Raw genomic sequence first — 21,132 nt, forward strand, 5'->3', positions numbered from 1 at the left:
TTTTGCCTTTTTCTTTTAACTTTAGACTTTTTTCCACAACATGAAACTTAAAATATGTTTAAAATGGAAAATTTGTATAAGAAAATATCGATTTTGCAATTAGGCTCCGCCCCATAATTGCAAAATCCATATTTCCTTGCAAAAAACTACCATTTTAACCATGTTTTAAGTTTCTTGTTGTGAACAAATGGCTATTGTATATTAAGAAAAAAAAGGCAAAATATATCATCCATTATATCTCAATTCTGATCATTTTTTTTATTCGTCGTAAGCCGAGGGGCGGAGCTTAATTGCAAAATCCTTATTTCTCTACAAGGAATAAAAAACATGTTTTTGAGCATCGTGTTGCTCAAAGAATACTATGTATATTAAGAAAAAAGAAGCCGAAGATTAAGCCCCACCCATATCCGTCCCAAGTTCAATTGTGATTTCATTCGTTGTCAGACCGAGGGGCGGAGCCTAATTGCAAAATCGATAGTTTCCTACAAAAATTTACCACGTTTTACCTTTCTTGTTTTAAAAAGAAAAACATATTAAGAAAAAATGACAAAATATAAGCCCTTGTAGTGATAATAATACCTAATCTGTTTTTGAAACGAATAGCAATAAATCTTGTTGATTTAAACATTGTGGTGACCGAATTTGAATCAAAAGTTCGTGATAAAAAAATTTAACAGTGGTGTGAAATCACATTTGAATAATTTGAATTTGAAAAAAAAATTCAATAAAAAAATCGTTGAACACAGGCAACCATGTGCACGTTGGCGCTTTTTGTGTAGTTGGTAGTCCTGCTGCGGATTTTAGTTAGATGGTTGCTTGGTAGAGAGAGAGATGAAAGCGTCACTTTTGGTATTTGTTGTGAGTGTAACCACGTGGTGAGTTAGCTTGATTAGTTAGTTGGTTTGGTAGTTAATAAGAAGGAGAAAGCCTTTGGTTAACGAAAATTAAACGTAATGACGACAACGCCACAGTTTCTACAACACGCGCAGCTAATTCTTGCGTCTTTCGAAGTGGGAAAAATGAGATTTTTTTACCGACACTAACACGTGTACATTTGATTCAATTTCTGTAAATTCACAGTTCAGGTTAGGATTTTAATCGTTAACTGGTACTAACACAATTTAACAGACATTAGATTTATTTAGATATATACTCACTAGAAGACTTCGTGAAATTCACTTAGTTAGGATACAGTCTTTTGTTTAACAAAGTTACGAATAAATATTTAACCGTAGATTTTCATGCTTTGCAGTTCTAACCTCACGTAATTTTTATCTGCACAAGTTTATTTCACACCAGATCTTTTGTTTTTATAAATCTTTGCTAGTTTTTGTTTTGTAAATATTTTATTGATGAATGTTTCCATGATATAAATTATCTGATGTCCAATCTAAATCTCGAATACATAAATGAATTATTTGTTGTTTAAAATTTCACAAGATTGTATGGCGAATCTAAATGTTGTTTATTGCTCCTTTTGAAACCTTAACACTTGTTCAGTTGTAGTTGAATATCAGAGTTATAAGAATTGAACATATAAATGGAATTAAGGATAAATAACACAGAAACACGTGGCGGAAACGGAGTGCGCTGTTCCTAGTCTTGCTGGCGGGATTTATCGCGCCATCTGCACAAAGATGCAGATTAGAATAGAATTCAGAGGCGGTCGAGATGACGTAACGTTGTCGACTTGGCCCAATAGTCGAGACCCAACTGCGACTTTGCGACTCTTGGGGTGCAGGGCGACAGTGCTTGCGATAGATAGAATCTCCGTCGTGGGTAGGAGAACAGCCACGACCGGGAGCCCCAAACTTCGCTCGTGCTAGCTATGGGTATTTTTGCTGTGCTCTAGAATGAAACTGACATAGTTCGATCGCCACTCTCTTATAACGCTCTGGTGCCGCTGCCGCTGCAGTTTTTTGTTAAAATTTTGTTCTTTGGTTGACTGTCATAATTTTAAATGTGCCGCCACCCAAGCAGCAGACTGTCGTCTAATTCACGTCAATTTTTGGTCATAACTCGTCGGCGACGTCATTCGCCCAAAAAATCACGTGATAATGACGAGATTTTTATGACTTACTTCTGACGTCAATTAATGACGTCAAAAGGCCGTCTTTTTTTCGTCATTTTTTATAGATTATATGATCAATTAGATGTGGGTGGTCGTATTCTTTAAAAAGTGGCCTTCATAATGCTTAATTATATTTAGAGCAAAAAATACAACGGCTTTATTAGAAATACACCAAACACAAGTTTTTTCATTCTAATAATTTCTAATAAAATAATTAATTTCTGAAAATTTGTTTACTCTGGAAATGTTATTTTGTAAGTACCTGCTTGGCAAATTATAAATAGAACATCCGGGGTTGACCGTATAATAGTGAAAGGACCCTAGGAAATTCTTTGTCTATTGTCCCTACAACGGGACAAGATTTTGAAGAATTCCTTCGTCGAATTTTGATTTTATAAAGACGTTTATAAAGTGATGATGGTTACCAAAAAAATTAGAGAGTGATTTAATATTTAGTTTTATTAAATTTATTTCATCGCATGAAAAAATAATGCTTAACTTCCGTATTTACTATACAATACATCAGATGTTTGAGGCGTGCATTCGGACTTTCCCTTTTTTCGGTATTTATGTTTATTGCACTTCACAGTGACTCATTCCAGTATTTCCAGTTGGGTCTCAACCACCGAAGCTTTCTTGTGTATCCGTTACTCACTTCATTTTTAACACAGTTTTGTGAAAATTTCTGCCATTCAGAGTCGGGTTGTACTTATTTACACTAGGTAAGTTAAAATCTAATAAAGTAATCATTTTAATTTTTACGTGTTTCTGTTATTTTTGATAACTGTATGTAGATAACAAAAGCAGTTTTTTCAGATAAGCTGGAAAGACCACCATTAATCACTGAAGATACTCCCACTAATTATGAAGAACTTACGGTGATTGTTTTTGAAAATGAGGCGCCATAAAATATTGCAAAGGTATGTTACTGCAAATTTTTATGAACTAATGCTAATGAACATAATTTTATTCTAGATTTGAAACAAATACAAAACACATGTGCGAAACGAAAGAAATGCTAAAGGAAACGAGTGAAAAAATCTCTAACATGAAAACGTCATCAAATCTGACAATTGAAAAAGAAAACAAAAATAGAAGTTATGCCGCCAAGACCACACCTAAACAAATTTTGACGAATTACAAGATTATTTTTGCCTATTAGAACAAGCAGATTTCTTTGTAAGTTAAAAAAATACAATGAATTCATATATACATATATAACATATAACATTGGATATTATATACAGGTAGATGCCTGTAACACCACGATACTTTTTGGTAACTTACTATACATGGCACATTTCGCTTCATTGTAAAAAATTATTGACAACGAAATTTTCCTGATAGGGTATGCGTTTTTGTCAATGCAACCATTTTACGATTATCCGTTAAATTCAAGTAAATTTAGCATTTTTAAAACGCAGAATTTGTCTTCTGCTTTAAGCTGTAATCCTTTAAATTTAATAATAGCCAAATGCTTGCTGTTGCCCATAGACGAAAAAATTATTGCATTTCCATTAATCCATGTACTCTAACGGTTTTTTTTTTCAGTGCAATAAATTGAAGCAAACTTAAAAAACTTTGGTTATTAATATGATTGTTAAAACAGAATTAATTCTTAACGGTACTTTTTTGTGTGTTGGGGACAGTCAAGTCGTCGTGAATTAGAAAGTTTTACAGTGCATTTTCAAATCAAGTAAGTATAACAATGCGATTCAATTATCTTTTCCATTTATTCTAGTTTTTTTTTTAATATTTTTTGTAATTAGATTTGTTTGTGTTTTTAAGACTGATTTATAATTTATTATAGTTTTCTTTTAATATTCTTTGTAACTAAATAGATATCTTTGTGTTTTTAAAACTGATTTTTCTTTAAATAGCATATTTTATTGCAACGTTTATTTTTGATTGTATATTATATATTATCCTTTTTTTTTGTTTATACCAATTATACTCGTAATTACCTGTATGTAGATTTGTTTATGTTCTTAGGAGTGGTTTGTTTAATTGACATATATTTTTTTATTTGTTTATTGAAGTTCATTGTTGGTTGTACATACAGAATTGAAGTAAATTTAATTTTTTACACTAATTTGTTTTAACTTTAATTAACATATATTTTGTTTTGGGGTTTACCTGGTGATTATAACGAATTACAATATTTTATTTAAGATAAAAAATATAAAAATATAAAATTATATCAGCGTTTTATTTATTGCATATTTTTTTCTAAAAATCAAAATATAAAAAACGTCTTAAAATGGACAATAAATGCCGTCTCTAAGACGTCAGTGCATCACGTCAATAGTTCGTCACAAAATGACGACTCTTAGACGTCAGTACATCACGTCAATAGTTCGTTAGAAAATGACGTCATCTGGACGAGACATTTGACCGTCATTGGTACGTCAATATCACGTGAAGTCTTTGGTCACTATGACGTAATTGATGACCATTTATTCACGTGAAAAAGACGACATCATGTTGCCTGGGCACACTCCTGTAATAACTTGTGTATTTGCATCCCGTTGCTTTACATCAGATTTTGCTTTGTTTTTAATAAATTTGTTATATTCAAATATTTCCATTAATTCAGAACGTTTAATTTGATTTCATTTGAATTTCATTTAAAGGTTTTTTTGGAGCTGAGCATTAAGGGGTGTCCTCACCAGACACGACTTGGTCGCAGCTTTTTTACTTCCCAAGCGTAAGCAAAGGAAGTATTGTAATCGAGTCCGTCGGCCGACTCTCTACATTTGCATTTTCTCGTCCTATCATGACCCCTAGAGGACGAAGAAATAGGTCTCCCGTTTCCGTCTGTGGGTTTGTCTGTCCGTCCGTCTGCCATCCCGGATTTTTATTAGACAGATAATCTCCGAAAGTACTAGGCCGACTGTTGCCAAATTCTGTATTTATATTAGGTATATCATGTAGATGGTAAAACGCTAACCAAAATGTGTCTAATCATCCCCACCACTAATGTGATGATGTCACTTCAAAATTGTACAAAGTAAATGGGTTTTAAATTGTATCAGATAACACAGTCTTACACATGTAGTTTATGACTCCGAGTTGAGATTTTACCCGAAACGTCCAGATTTTTGGAAAAAAAATCTAAATTAGGAAACAACATTTTGACATTTAATTTGGAATCTGCAAAACCGAATGCATTGAAATCTTGTAGATGGTTAACAGTTATGATAAGCATGATAAGTTTTTATTCAAAATATATTTACTTGTCCCCTCCAAAAAATTGATGACGTCACCTGAAAAGTTTGCTGAATAAATCCTATCTAAAATGTAGAAAATATGATGAGTCTGTACTTGTAATTTATCATTCCATTCATATTTTTTCGATTTATATATACAGGGTGAGTCAAAAAATTAATGAATGCGTGAATATATTTTATTTATTTAATCAGGAAATACAAAACCGAATGTTTTGAAATCTTGGAGATGTTTTAAAGTTATCATGGGCATTTAAATTTTTGATCAAAATATATTTGCTCTAAAAAATTGATCACGCCACTCCAAATTTTTTCCGAAAAAATGCTATCTTAAATGTGCATTGTGCAAAGTATGATGAGTCTATAACTGTGATTTATCATTGCAAAATATTTTTTAGATTTGCTTATACGGGGTGTGTGAAAAAAATTAATGACTGAGTCAATTTATTTTATTGATTAAATCAAGAATTGCAAAACTGAATACTTTGAAATCTTGACGTTTTGAAGTTATTGTAAGCATGGTAACTTTTTAATGAAAATGTATCTGTTTATCAACCCCAAAAAAAATGATTACGGCATCTCAAAATTTTGCGGAATAAATTCTTTCGCAAATGTGCAAAATATGAACAGACTTTTAATCATTGGATACATATTTTTTAGATTTGCTTAAACAGGTGACTCAAAAAAATTAATGAACTAGTCAATTTATTATTGATCAAATTAAGAACGAGCCACCCCATTTTCTGGAAAATGTGAGAATACGCTCGTCTTTATAACAATAAATTAAGAATTATAATAACATTCAGAATATTTTCTTCAATGGAGGCTTATGAATAATTTTAGTCATGTTTTGGGACGATAAACTCATTCAAATCAAACAAATGTCTAAATGTCTACGTGACATTCTTCCGATGTAATGTATTCCCGTTGATAAAGTTGTGCAACATCAACGTCATCGACAAGTTTATAAATCGACCTTTAATTGTCAAAAATATATTGTTGCGGGTGTGTTTACCATGTTGTGACCAGGACCTATCAATATAAAATATGTTACTAAATTTAGAAATCTTGTGTTCACACTGTTTAATAAAGATAACATATGAAATAAAATCTTCACTTCTTATTCATAAACAGAAATATACACAATTATAAAATAACATTTCAAAAGTCTTCCAAAAAAGAATCCATATCCAGGCCCTCCATCGCGTTTTGCCACGCCTCCACCTCCTCTTGACTCCCCCTAATATTTAATTGGCTACAACTAGGCGCATTTTCTTTCTCCTGAATGCGCCCCCTCCCCCCTATCGGTACTTTCACTTGTTTTAATTCCGCCATCAGATCTCCACATGTAATTTCCTGCACACTAATAATCACCATCTCGTCGTTATTTTTACTATAAATAGTCACTAAATTCTTTGGTGTGATTGTCAAGTAGTGATTGTTGCTATAACTAGTCGTAAGCACCCCACACTGTCTTAGAACAATCACAGAACCTGCCACTAAATTACTCGAGTATTCCTCATACAAACTATGAATAATGGTCCCTTGAATTTCACCACTGGCGTCCCGCAGCACAACTTTCACGATCAAGTTCTTGCCCTCAAAACACTCAACGCTTTTAATAATAGCCGCCAGAAACGGGGCCTTTTGATTGTGTAATTTGTTCAAAGTTGCGTTGGTTTTTATCCACTTGATGTCGTATTGATCGACTAGGGGTTCATAGTCGCGGCTTGCGTCAACCCAGGGGCTGCTTTGGAAAACCGACAGAGACATCTGAGAGCATGGAATCTCCTACAATTAAGACTAAAATATTGATAACACACCCGCAAAATACCGACTAGTTCTGGATTTTTGAGGTCCGAGTTTTGTATAACCGATGAAGCGACGTCTTTCCTATCGGGTAATAGTCCAGCAGGACCTGGGAATTTTCTCTTAACTACGTTCTTCGGAAGGGTGACGATTTTGAGTTTTTTTGGCGTTTCCACGCTTGGTGCTTCCAGCGGTCGCTTATTTTTGACATTTTTTTGTATCCGTTCGAAATCAAGCGTAAATTCCTACACAAATAAACAAAAAGTTGACCTAACCTAAGTTTCGTTATTGATACTTACATCACCAAAATCGACGTCGGTGTTGCTTTCGAACATTTCTAGCACTTACATTTCACGCAAATACCTAAAATAGCTTTTTTGTATTTTATTAAAGTTAATAAAAATTACCAATTTGAAAAAGTAGTGCAGGTTGCTGCTTTACCGACTGACGGCGGCAACATGGCGCCGCTGTCAAATTTCCGCGCTAAATTCAACTCGACATGGAACCTCCACCACGTACGACTTTTCGCGAAAAACTACGCACTATCGACAGATCAGATTTACTAAACTGCCTCAAGGTAGCCTGTTTGAAGCACTGTTTGTGCTGCATCCCACTCAAAATCGGTGTCGCGTTTTTATTCGTTCTACAAATGGCCAGTTTGACACCCTTCACAGTCTACCAACGAAGTAAGCTTTCTCTAGAGTTTGCGATAATTTTCATGATACTTCTTTCACTCGCTGCGATCTGTTACATGTGGTCGGCCGTATACGAGAAGCCGAATTTCCTCCCCCTGACTCTTTACTTATCCATTGGAAGTCTGATCTTCCACTTTGCCGTGCTGGACGTGCACTACGCGGAACACCAGGGTACGAAGAAAGAAAAATTGGTCGATCGGACGTTCTTTCTCATCAGTATCGCCGGAGTTCTGAACTACTTTTATTTAATTTGGATGTTGCACAACACATATTATAAGATGAAGTTAGATTTGCAAAAATCCAAGACACAGATTTATGAAATATAATTCAAAGTAAACTAAAAGTGTCTGTTTTCACACATCAATGGTTTTCACCACGGCCGCACTTTGCCTTGTGTTGCGTGTGTTAAAATCCAGGTGTTTTTGGGGTCTTTGATCATCGACATTTGTTTGTGACGGGGGTGGGTTTCGCATATGACGTACAGGCGTTCCTGTCTTCGGACGAAGTAGCAGTCTTTACATCTGCGGCGTAGTTTACCTCGGACCTTGAAACCGCACGAAGGGGTGACGTTGAACGTCGTGGGGGCTAAAAATGTGGTTTGGAGGGGGTTGGACATTATGTGGTAGTTTGAGGTTAGGGGGGCTAATGGGTATCTTCGTAATAGGTTGATGACGTTCCTAATGATGGGGAACATTGTAACCTGAAACGATAATGTGATATTTGGTTGTGTTGGCTAGAATACTAAATTACTTATTGGTTTTGTGTTTTGGTGGTTTTGAGGTTATGTTTGCTGGTTATAAATTGGGAACTTTTTAGTTTTGATATTTCTTGTTGGTTAACCTGCGATTTTTCAAGTTGGTGTCTCCACAGCATATCATTCAGTAAAGACAGCTCGTCAAATATTGGAACAACGTGTCCTTACCCAACCGTTTTGATTAGGCGGGATTTTTGAAACGAAGTTGAATATTGGTTGCCTAAATTACAAATACAGCTCGTCCGTAAAACAATGTAAAAGGAACTGATATAAACATCGAATGAACTGAAACCAATTTTTGGAGTGTGGTATGAAGACTACGAAAAAAATACCACTTTGAACAATAAAAAAGAATTGTGCTTATATTTATTTTATTCATTAATAAAAGTCTATCACTTTACCAAGTTAATTTCAACATAAACATATCAACTACCTATTTTGTCAATGCCTTCAATTTTCGCCAAGTGTGAACCGTTTGAAGAGTCAGAAAGTGAACGCTGTTGTTTTCATCTTCCCTGGGAAAAGTACTTTGATGTTTTTGGTTGAATTTTTGTTGTTAGTTAAATTAGTGAAGTAATTCTGAGAACTTTTTCATAGTAACATGGACTATAGTGGTAGACCACCTCGTGATTCCAGGCACAATAAAAAAACCTGCTTCAGAGGCTTCTTTAAATTTCCCTCGGAATCTGTAAGATAAGAAATATAAAGAAGTATATTATTCTATAATCAATACAAAAATTATTTGGTATGCAATTTTTACAGCACAGTGAAAATTCCAATAGTTGTAATGATTTAGGATCTATTTTACTAGCAACTGAATCTAAAGAAAGTAACCAGTGTCAAATTATTAATAGAGTTTTAAGTTGAACAACTTTTGCACATAAATCTGTGGAAGTAAATATGACAGACTACAGACATCTGGACATGGAGGAACAAAATTCTTTAAGTTATGTCTGTGGATACTTACTGAAGAAATGCTTGATGAAATATACCTGTGAAACATGTAGTTATTTTGCCGTTGCACGTAATGTCATCATATATGATAAACTTCTCTGTCACTTCAATGTCTTTGATGATGATCCACCATTTTGGCAATCCTAAAGCTGGCCATTCACACTCCAACGTCCCATTGGATGCAACTGTTGTACAATTCTGTTAAAAAGCAGCAGTACACACACACGTTACGACCTTGCAGTTAAAAATTTGCGATCGTGATGACAACATGTCCGACAATATGACGAAAATGTACTTTTATAGCTGCTCTCACGATTTGAATAACATACACTGTCGAGCCATGTCCACACATCATCAAATTTCCATGCAATACAACACGATTGTACTGCTGCAGACAGACTTGTTCACCGACCGTCCACATCCAACCGATTTGCATACACAGACGTTCAAAAACACTTCAATTTGGTCATATCAAACACAATTGTTCTGCGGCGTTGAAACGTGAGTGGCGCGCTTAAGATGCTACATGAAGCATTCACCTTTTATGTTGCAGCCCTAGAAAAACGATTTGTTTCACTATTTTCTACCAACTCAATTTTACCTTCATGTGGCCGATATATAAAAGCTGCCCTCGTAACTGTGTCCATACCAGCATACCGCACCCCTGTGCCCTGTGTACAGTTTCCACAATATTATTTATTTTATTTATTTGTTCGAACGCGCATTTTCTATTCAGTAAAAATAATAAATCACCGTTACAATATTAAATACCAAACATCTAAAATGTCAAATTTGACGCACAATGTTGACATGGTGGTAAATTTATTTAGTAACAAGGTTTGCCACTACAGTTTCTAGCCAAAATTCAAGGTCATGTCCTTACCCAACGGTCGATTATTGTTGTTCTAGTCCGTTACGTGTATTTCTTATGGGCCTTTCAAAAGCTGTCCTTACTGAATGATATGCTGTGGTGTCTCGGTGACTTCATTATATTGTAAAGAAATTAGCCAATAACACGTGACGTCACGCTGTGGCGGGAACTCAGCGTTTGACAAGCGCCGTGAAACTCCATAAGTGACAATGTTAACATTTTCGTATTTTATTTAAAAGTGTGGGTATTTAGCTAGAAAATAAACACGTGAATAGCTTCTTTCATATCTTTTCTGTGTATCAGGGTGCTTTTTTTTGGCAATTTGAGTTTAAAAATACATAATAAAAATAAAAATACAGGACGCTGTTTTGGTCTGAATTCCTCGTCACCCAAAATACATCCGTGTGTTTTAAGCGGTAAATCGGAAATTAATATTTTCGTTTGAGGTTAATGTGACGGGTTTAATTGAAAGTGTGTGATTTGTTTTTAAAGTATGGATAATTTAAGTGATTATGCGCAGTGTCTTTCCCTCAAAGAGAAAAACAGATATGTACAAAAGTTAAACAATTTAAACGGCGTAGATCCTTATACATATAATGAGTGCAAGTGATTTTAATTTGTGTTTAGACGATATCCCTACCATAACAATGAATACCATTCTAAACTTTTTTATTTTTGGAATACCTAAGTAAAATAACCCACAATGAAATTCGTGCATTCAAAAGTCTAGAAGCATTTATTCAGTTTTCTCTTTTTTAAACGACTGTGTCTTTCAACATTACAAGTATTATGAGTGGATTTATTTTGATATCCTAAATTTTGTATATATTTACCTTTATTGTTGCTAATTGCTGGGAAAGGAAAATAAAATTTGTCCGCATTTCTGGTGCTTCGATTCGCGCAATCCACAACAGCACAAAATTTAGGCATTTTCTCCTAAAATACAAAATATTATACCTAATATTAAGATGCTAGTGTATTTAAAAAACATTGATGTACATTAACACAGAATTAATTTGCAAAACAAATAATATAAGATGTAGCGAAGTTAACCTTACATCACATTGGAAAACATTATTTTTTAAGGATATTCAAACGTTATGGTGCGTTTTACAGATATCTACACAGTCTAGAAACTGTAACAAACTTACCAAACTACAAAAACACAGTTGACACACTCTCAAATTTAAATGAATTCCGAAAATATTAGCATTGACTCTTATGAGAAAACCGGCTAGTTGTCAAACGCTGTCATTTTGATGACCTCGGATGACGTCAGTGTATTTGGCTAATTTAATTTCTTATTAGAAACAAATAAAACAAAAAGGATTTGAATTTCAGTGTTTTAATCTAAATAAATTTAATTTACATTACAATAAACTGTAGTTTTAATTAGTCCACCTGACGGAATTAGGTAGTGTTGTTAAATAGTAGGCTGTTTTCAAAAATAGCCTCAATAGCTGGATATTTTCCGGCTATCTATTCACTAACAACACTAGTTAGAATTAGGCTTAGATCATATGATCTATATTCTATGCCACGGTTAGTTGACAGATAATTATACATAGCTAATAATAATGAAATGACTTTGTATCTGTACAGATATTTTTTTAGTGTTGTTAGTGAATAGATAATTGGAAAATATCGGGGTAAATATCCAAAGCTATTTATTAAAATAGCTATGAAGCTTTTTATTTTAAATTTGGCGCCAATCGAGTTGGAATATAGCGAATGGAGTATGATTTTTTTTAAGTCAGGTCTCATTTAAAACAGATTAATAACCACATTACTTAACAGAAAAATTAAGTAATGTGGTTCAGAAACAGAATAAATAGTTTGGAAGCACAGAGTAATAATGAGGATTGTGAATTAGAACGTTCTTTACAGTAATGTTGCAATAATTTTAATTCTTAAGAATTCTATTTTTGTTTAAGTTCTTTCACAGATTGTCAATCTTGGATAAACTGCGGCTAAAAATCCAGATTTTTATTGTAACCAACTATTAAATCCATTTTTGAAAATAGCCACCTATTTAACAACACTAATTTTTTATAATAAAAAAAATAAAACAATCTGTTTTAACCTTTTAACTCATGTTAACTCAGATCCCAAAAATTCACCATAATATGACCTTGTGAACTTAAACAGAAATGGACGCTTGATGTTCTTTTGTTTTGCGACGATTGAAGACATATGGTTGCAATAAATCTATGACTCTTATGACGTAAAACTTCTAGAGGTGTCATAGAAAATTGGCCTAAGATTATTCCAAACTTCCCTCGCACCTGAAGTACAGTCGAACAAATTCAATTTTTTTAATATTAGTCTTTTTTAACATGATCTTTATCACTTAAAATATGAAGATATACGTGGAATATTTAAAGAACTATCTATGCTATGGCTATATTTCAAGTGAGTTTTACAATTTCAAAATTTTGTGATGACGTCATCAACAGTACCGTGAAAAATTGAGAATACTCTCAAATTTTTGAAAAAAATCGGGTGAATCGTTGTTGATTTTTATGAGTCCCGCAGCTTGGTACAGTTTCGGCCAGAAAATCTTGAGCAGTATTTTTCTGTCATTTAAAAAAAAACACGTGGTACTCTATGATGATTTATTGTCATAATGATTGACAGTTTTAAAAAATAAATTTTGACATAAGTCATCATCCACATTCCAGTCTACGTCAAAATGACAAATATGGCAAATTTAAGGTTATAAGTATGTAAAGCCTGTTTTAGAGCTTATGTCACCGGAATTACGGAACTGCCCAAGATTTTGTGGCCGAAACTGTATTATGTGTCCAAAGAAGACCTCTACTATTACGAGAAATTAAACAATACAATCTATAATAATAAATAATCAAGGTGGATTCATAAACCAGAAACACAGGGGTATGTTAATTTATAAAATTTAAATAGCCTTTATTATAGAAAATTTTGCGATGGCGTCATCAAATTATTGATGTGGATTGTGGACAGACGACAGACAGAAGACTGATGGACGGAAACGAAGGACTTATTTTTCGTATTCTTGGAGTTATGAAATATCGAGAAAACATCAAAGTAGCCATTCGTGCAATGGACTCAAGTAAAGTAAAAAGTATAGAAAATTACTCATTTTTACAGTTTTTAATGAAAAATTATGATGGATATCAGTAACATGTAACATATCATTAAACGTAGTTTTTAACGCATATCGTTATATCTACCATCACAAGCGAACTATTATCTCACAGAACAATGTGAGACACTTAGTGAGTACACGACTCTTTCTTTTATTGCTTATACTTAAGTCAGTTTGTTTTATTTTATCTGTAAAACATTTCTGTACAAATAATAATTCCGTTGTTATTAATGTTGCTAATTTTATAATAATAATAACGCTAGACTTTTGGGGATGGGGTGAGATTAGAGAATAATAGCAGACTAATTTGTATGCTGTAATTCTAGAATCTCGAAAGTTGTTTTGTTAATCTAATCAATGCATATCATTACTTGGTCTTAGTACCCGTAATGATAGAAGTCTTGCCTGAATGCCGGTCATTTCCGGATCAGTGGTGGGTCTTAATAATGATAGATATTTATTTATGATTTATAACTAACAAAGTAAGTACCTAATCGTATTTTGTGTTAGTTGTTTTATGTCAAAATTGTGTATGTCCTAATCACAGTCCTAATATTCATAGACTACCTACAGTACCTACATTTTGTTTTAATTAAATTTTGCATTTAACGTTATTTAAAAAAAATTGTCTCATTTTAGACAGAACTTCCTTTGCGTTTGAAGTACAATCAACACATCCATTTTTCAAAGAAAAAAAACACCAGTAAAAGTGTAAGAAAAAAAGTGGCTCGTGATAGGATCCAACCAGTAACCTTCGCGTTGCGTTGCTATAAAACGTTATAATTTAGTTTTGAATTTTTTGCGAAAATATGGATTCCAATGGTGAAAATTCAAGGCGGATTCATAAACTCGGAGTATATACTATCACTTTCACTAGAATTCTGCAATAAAAGTCCCCTCTCACTCAAAGTAAATCTCTACGCATAATTAATTCACTGCGCTAGGTCAGTATTTATAATTGACCCAAGGAACTACGAATGAGAATGATTGTCTTGTTGTTGAATTTTTTGTTCCTGTCATGGTATAAGATATACCAACTAATATTTAATTGGGCTTATATAAACCGGGCATTAGATTTTTAAATCACTCGCAGAAATACCGGGTGATGAAAAAATGACATATATGCTTGATGGTACGTAGTTAAGAAGGCTTTGCAGAACTGGAAAAACAGTGTTAAAAATGTCCCTGCACCAAACTTTTAAAAATATAGTACGTCAAAGCTGAAGAATTAACTTCGTAATTCTGATGTGTTTTAATAAACTGCATTGTCCAATTGACAGTTTAGCAATTAGTTATTAATAATTTAATACTAATACGGTAAAATACGATTCACAACGCCATTTTTGACTATTTGGCAGATGCCATTTTTGACTATTTTTATGGGAGTTTTATATTTTCAATTAAATTCAAATGAAAACATTAAAATTATGAAATTAATTCTTTAATTTGGTAGTTTAATATTTTCAAAAATTTGGTATAGAGATTTCTTTAACCATTTTTTCCGAGTTCCATTTTTTCGAGTTCTGCAGAACATTCTTAAGAATGTACCATCGAGCAAATAGTGAAAAATTTCGCAAAACCAAACTTTAAAAATTATTAATTTACCTAGTGATCGTTATTTTATCAAAGAACCATTCACTAAGTATTGAAACAGGATGTATAAATTAGCAAAAAAAAAGAAGACAAATAAACGCAGAACTAAATTTAATTTAACGAAATAACAAAAACACAGCGACAATTTGAGAGACGTCTGTAAGAGTTAACGGCATTGTTTTCACGTGAAAACGTTTATTAATTGCCAAACTTGTAATTAGAGCTGTGCGGTCGAAATTTATTTACCCCCACTATCGGCCCACAGTGCCGATCGCTACAGCCTTGCCTTGCTCGCTTCTCGCTTTTCAGTTGTGGATTATTTTTGATAATTCACACAAATAGTTTTATTGTCAACGAGACGGACACCTGAACATTATTAAAATTATTATTACTCTTATTTCGTGAATATGGATTTTAAAATCATCAACTGACATGCCATTAACATTATTTTTCGCGTAATTTTCTTCGCGATACATAACGTCGGTTGCAAGCCTCTGGCCTGCCGGAGTGGGGGTCAATTCGCAGCGTTTAAATTTCGACCGCATGGCTCTACTTATAATCAAATGATGAAAAGCACTGTTTACAACAACAGCCTTCATACAAATATCATACTTGGTCTGTTTCTGTTATTTTGTTAAATTAAATTTAATTCTGCGTTTATTTGTCTCCTTTTTTTGTTAATGTCTACATCATGTGTCAATAGTGAATGGTTATTTAATAAAATAACGGTCACTAGTTAAATTAATAATTTTCAAAGTGGTTTTGCGAAATTTTTCAGGGTTGCAGGTTTTTTTGCCGGTCAGTGTAGAATACAAGTTGTTTAAAACTTTCATTGAAAGGTTTCTGCGACAATAAATCGGGCAAACTTGATCCTTTAGCCAATTTCAGATTTTTTAAGGGTTAATTGTTTTGTGTCTGGGATTGTTAAGTATTAGCACTTGTTTTGTTATTATTAAATATACTCAGGCGCGACATTACAGTATACTAAAATTTTCAAAATAATATGACGAATCATTCTTGATTTGATGACTTACGCTCGGGAAGTAAAAAAAAAACTCGGTACATTGTTTATTACAAATTACTCCTATATATTATCCAATATAGTTATTTCTAAGTTTATAATACTTTAAAGCAGAAACACACCTTCTCACGTTGTAGATATAATTAATTTTGTTGTTGCCTACTTCTTGAATGTAAGTTAGGAACATTTCACAACTCTTATTAGAGTATGAACAAATAAGTCTCCCGTTTCCATCTATATGCTTATAGTCCCTAGAAATACATAGTATCGTCATCCATTGTTGTACGAGTGGAGCAAATGCAGTTGGTAACGCAAAAAATTCCCCTGGTTTGGACCCAAATTTTGTCAGTAGAGAGTTGACTAATAATAAATTATTAAATAAGATTTTATGGATTAAATTTTATATATTATTACTATTTATCTAATCAACACCTTTTTTAACTTTATTCAAATTAAAAATCCAAATTTTGTGTATAAACTACAAACTTTAAATCCAAAATAAAACCACTTTAAATCTCCCGGTCTGTCAAATGGGATCAGTAAGTTTTTTGTTTTTGTTAAGTTTACGCCAGGTTTGCTCCACGGTGGCCATACTATGTGTTTTCTAGGGGCTATATACGAGTATATGCTATATGCCCTCTATTAGCAATGTTTTTAGACAGCTAATCTTCGATATTTCTGGACTGAGTGATGTGAAACTCTTATAATCTGATGAAGTTGTCTGAAAATTTTGTTCGGTACATCCTACTTTAATGTTATGAAATAAATAATATATTTTTGTAATTGTCTGTTTGTTGTCTGTCTGTCGTCTGTCTATTATTGTGAAATTTTATATGAAGGTATTATAAGAATATCGTGTAGGTGGTAAAAGGCTAATCAAAATTCGTCAAATCATCCCCACCAACAAATTGATGACATCAACTCAAAATTTTGCATCCAGATTTTGGGAAAAAAGTCAAAATTGTTCAAAATTTGTCTAAGAAAGCAAACATTTTAAGTTATCGTGAACATGGTAAATCGTGAATCAAAATTTATGTATAAAAAAAATTGGTCCAACGTTACTTCGACAGAACTTCTCTCGCCCTAGAAGTACAGTCTAACGCATTGCGCTTCTTTGAAAAAATATAAAAAATGTTTGTTTTCTGATAACCTTTAGACAGGGTCTCTAGAATGTATGAAAATGTTTAAATATCTTGAGAACCGGTTGTACAAATCAGTTGAAATTAGGTATAGGGGTACAAGAAGTTGTGCTCTAATTATTATTCGTCACACAAACACATCACATATAACAGTAACAGCTGATACATTTTTGTTGTGTAGTTTTTGGAAATCACTATAAGTTTCGTTGTTAAGTATGTGACAAATTGTACACAGCACATTTGGGGTTTCTTCAGGACCAAACTAGACAATCGAAGTCATAAAAATTCCTCGATTCTTTTCGATGCACGGATGAACCGGCGTCAATAGCACCCCCCAATCTCTGCGCCATGGGAACGCAAATATCAGTCATTATTTTACAATTATTAAATATCGCCGGGCGCATTCTCTACTTTCAAGAAAATAGAGAATAGTCATTCTTAATTTGATGAATAAACACAATTCTGTGACGACGTAATCAACAGATAATACTAGTAACAGACCATTACCAATGCAAGACAAAAAATATAAAAGTGGCCATTCGTCAGATGGATTCAAATACTATATTTCTTTAGGTTACGCTCGGGAAGTAAAAATTGTTTTGATTTGAATGAGTTTATCGCCTCAAAACAGGGGACTAAAATTATTGATACAGTTATACTTAATCGAACAGGCTGTTCTGAATATTTATTATTATTAAATAAAACAATTTCAATTGATTTGTACAATTGGTTCTTAAGATATTTAACCGTTTCCATACTTTTTAGCGAGCCTCTCTATCAGCGTGGTTTTTAAATTGTAGATTAACAACGATAAACCTTTAAGCTAAAAAAAACATTTAGCAAAATCAGTCTTAAGTAGGTGCCAGCGCCGTCCAGTTGCCCTTCATTTTCTTAGAGAGTAGGTCATTTGCCAAAATCTGTCTTAACTTAGCAAGTACTAGCCCCGCCCATCCGCCCTATATTTTCTTAGAAAGTAGGTTATTTGCTAAAATCAGTCTTGTTTTGGTAAATATTAGCCCCGCCTACCCGCCTTTTATTTTCTTAGAGTATGTGTTATTTGGCAATATCAGTCTTCTTTTATTAACATACGTTGTCTATTTTGTTACTTAATATGCACAGTTTTCTTTGAAGGACACGATTACTTAATCACATGGCAATTTCCTTTTAGAATAACAAGAATTTTGTAAATAACGACGATTAAAAATTATCACAATTGAAACAGGGCGGGTGGGCGGGGCTCACATATTACTTCTTTTTTCTTAATATACGTTGTCTTCTTTTCACAACAAAAAACTTAAAACATGTTTGAAATGTTAATTTTTGTATGTAAATATGGATTTTGCAGTTACGCTCCGCCCCTAGATCTGACAACGAATGAAAATTTCATCACAATATTTTGTGAAGACGTCAATCATCATTTTTGTAAGAATAAGTATTTCAACTTAGATTGGTGCAGTGTAATACTAATAATAACAGTATTGTCAGTGTTGGGGACAGATGATACTTTTAAAAATATCTAGATATAAATATAGATACATGGAAGATAAAAGTATCTAGATACAGATTGTTTTCGATTTTTTCGAAATGTATCTAGATAATAGATAAAGAAAACAGATACTTTTTGAAACTTTGGCGAATAAAATAACTGAAAATATGTTCATGTATTTTTTTATGTATTGTTTAATGAATTTTTTAAAATTAACAACATTTCGAACGTATTGTTACCTAAATTATTTCTTCTTGGTGTCAGAATTTGGTTTCCGCTACTAAACACCCGTTCCATAGGTGCAGAAGAAGGGATTGTGTTGTTAAATTTAAAAAATAAACATTTTACTGTAGCATAGTTATTCAAGACTGAAAAATATTTTCTTCTTTCTTGCAAATAGGCCATCGCTTTGCTGTTTGATGTGTCGCAAATTGTGCAATATTTATTACGTACGCTTAAAAAGAATATTTTTTTTGTTTTTATTCCCATACTACAGTATCCAAATTGTGTTTGAGTATATCTAATAATTATCTCCAGCATTAAAATTAATAGTTTAAAAGAATACGGGAAATGATTATTTTGTGCTGAAGGTCTGTTGTCGGCAACCTGTCATAAATTATTATTCTTCAATATCGGCTTACGATGTTTTTATGACCATGTCCGTTAATCGTCTATCCCGGTGTGGCAGGTATATACATTTTAGGAAGAATTGCTGGTTCCGTTTAAAAATAAGTACAATTTCTTAGAATAGTATATTAAAGAACGAGTTTCATAAGGCAAATATTGAGGCACGAATCCAAGTTTATAGAACGAGCGGCGAAGCCGCGAGTTATATAAAAGATGAGTGCCTCAATGGCCTTATGAACGAGTTATTTATACTATTTTTTCTACCGCACACGTTTTTTCCCAAAATTTAATTGAAATTTGCATTTTTTTTAATCTGGGGACTTTTGTCGTGGTTGGTGATGGGTCGACACTAAGCACGAAATATTTGAGGTTCGAATTTTCACAACAACAATTGTAATTCGAACCAATTCGAGTTTTTGTAATTTAAAATTGGTTAAAATGTCTTGCGAAGAAGTTACGCGTCCGGAAACATGGGAAATTTTAAGTTTAGATTTGCCACTGACATTCACCTGACATTTCTCGTCATTGCTACCAATCTTACCGATCTAAATTACACCAGATCTATTAAAGAACGCCTTTCCGCTATTAACGAACTGCTGTGACGTCATTTGCGTGCGTTAATAGCTCTATTAGAAAACCAAAAAACGTGGGCGGTAGAAAAAGGTATTTAAACCCCTTATAGGATCAAAGGCTGCCTGACAGGCCGGAATCACCAGAGTGCAACTTTAAATTTTCAGATTTTTGTTGAAACTCATTTTATTTTAATCTCGTTTCACCATTTCTGAGAATATATCACAATAAATTATTCTACTGAGGGTTGTAAAAATACTAATTTTATTGCCCAAGATTTACACTTAAACATAATCTGCACATTCTAGGACAAAACGGACCTGCCAAGCCCACCTCGCGTTAGGTCCAACAATGAAAAAGTGAAGAAATGACACATGTGGCAACAGGAAAATATGTTACATTTACTGAAAAATAAAGATATAAAACAGTAACAAATATGCGATTTATGCGAGAGAAATGTATGTATTGAACATTCGATTAGTCGATTACAAAACTAATTTGTGTCAATTGAAAAAATTAATCATTATGTAACAGGCAATTATTATTTTCTAAAAATAATAACATACCTTAAACAAATATTTTTATTATTAAAATTATTCTTATTTAATAACAGAAATACAACCAGCGGGCCTACCGGACCCGGGTTGCTCAGGTACACAGATAAAATGCATTGCCCCGACAAGCGTAAAATCAGTGAATCGTGAATCGTAGTTTATGGTTTTTAAAATATCATCTCACCATGGCTTACATTTATTACCTCTCAGGATTATATTTAATAGTATATTACGTAATAAGAGTTGTAAGAAGCATCTTACGCACGAATGGAAAAAGTAGATTATTTTCAACAAGACGGGGCAACAGCGTATTCGGGTAGGACCACAATAGCAATGTTACGGGAATTTTTTGACAACCGGATCATTAATTCATTAGTCTTGTAATCTTACTCTTCCAGAATTTTCTTGAAGCCCAATTTAAAGAACCCTATTTATCGAACACCTGTCAGTGACTTAAAGGAAATAAGGTTAATATTAGCAGACGAAATTAACGACATAAACAACAGAGGCAGCATTAATTTTACTTATTTTTTAAATTTAACTAATCTTGTACCAAGTTACCTTGTAATTTCACACTTCTTTTCTTAACAGTCTTATTATAATACGTCCGCCATTTTTGCTGTTACATTTTTTA

The 21,132-nt window shown here is 33.1% G+C and overlaps 1 protein-coding gene and 2 long non-coding RNA genes across 5 annotated transcripts; 1 reads left to right on the forward strand and 2 right to left on the reverse strand.

Annotated features, from left to right (window-relative positions):
• Positions 1-2,689: 2,689 nt before the first annotated feature.
• Positions 2,690-3,780, forward strand: LOC135142681 (uncharacterized). Of its 2 annotated transcripts, none has more exons than XR_010282583.1 (3): positions 2,690-2,793; positions 2,879-2,991; positions 3,047-3,780. It is a non-coding gene; the product is annotated as an uncharacterized LOC135142681 (long non-coding RNA). The 2 variants fall into 2 exon arrangements; XR_010282584.1 differs by having other exon boundaries at positions 2,888-2,991.
• Positions 3,781-6,398: 2,618 nt separating this feature from the next.
• Positions 6,399-7,579, reverse strand: LOC135142615 (homologous recombination OB-fold protein-like). The gene is made up of 3 exons (XM_064074355.1): positions 7,407-7,579; positions 7,137-7,352; positions 6,399-7,089 (listed from the first exon to the last, which is right to left on the reverse strand). Exons 1-3 carry the CDS (start codon positions 7,440-7,442, stop codon positions 6,460-6,462), a joined length of 882 nt encoding a protein of 293 aa, XP_063930425.1. The 5' UTR covers positions 7,443-7,579; the 3' UTR covers positions 6,399-6,459.
• A 1,331-nt stretch (positions 7,580-8,910) lies between these two features.
• On the reverse strand, positions 8,911-10,476 carry LOC135142616 (uncharacterized). 2 transcript variants are annotated; one of them, XR_010282568.1, is made up of 3 exons: positions 10,112-10,476; positions 9,549-10,065; positions 8,911-9,242 (listed from the first exon to the last, which is right to left on the reverse strand). It is a non-coding gene; the product is annotated as an uncharacterized LOC135142616 (long non-coding RNA). The 2 variants fall into 2 exon arrangements; XR_010282567.1 differs by having other exon boundaries at positions 8,911-10,065.
• Positions 10,477-21,132: the final 10,656 nt, after the last annotated feature.

Source organism: Zophobas morio, unplaced genomic scaffold (genome assembly GCF_036711695.1).
Source record: "Zophobas morio isolate AGI-343-1 ecotype UQ-CSIRO unplaced genomic scaffold, CSIRO_AGI_Zmor_V1 ptg000049l, whole genome shotgun sequence".
NCBI lineage: Eukaryota > Metazoa > Arthropoda > Insecta > Coleoptera > Tenebrionidae > Zophobas > Zophobas morio.

What these genes read in the sequence shown, in the direction of transcription:
- LOC135142615 (XM_064074355.1), bottom strand. Translation starts at nt 7,442, where the DNA reads ATGTTCGAAAGCAACACCGACGTCGATTTTGGTGAT. An exon ending in CCGACGTCGATTTTGGTGAT is followed by an intron (nt 7,353 to 7,406) that starts GTAAGTATCAAT and finishes TTATTTGTGTAG; the next exon opens with GAATTTACGCTTGATTTCGA. An exon ending in ACCTCAAAAATCCAGAACTA is followed by an intron (nt 7,090 to 7,136) that starts GTCGGTATTTTG and finishes TCTTAATTGTAG; the next exon opens with GAGATTCCATGCTCTCAGAT.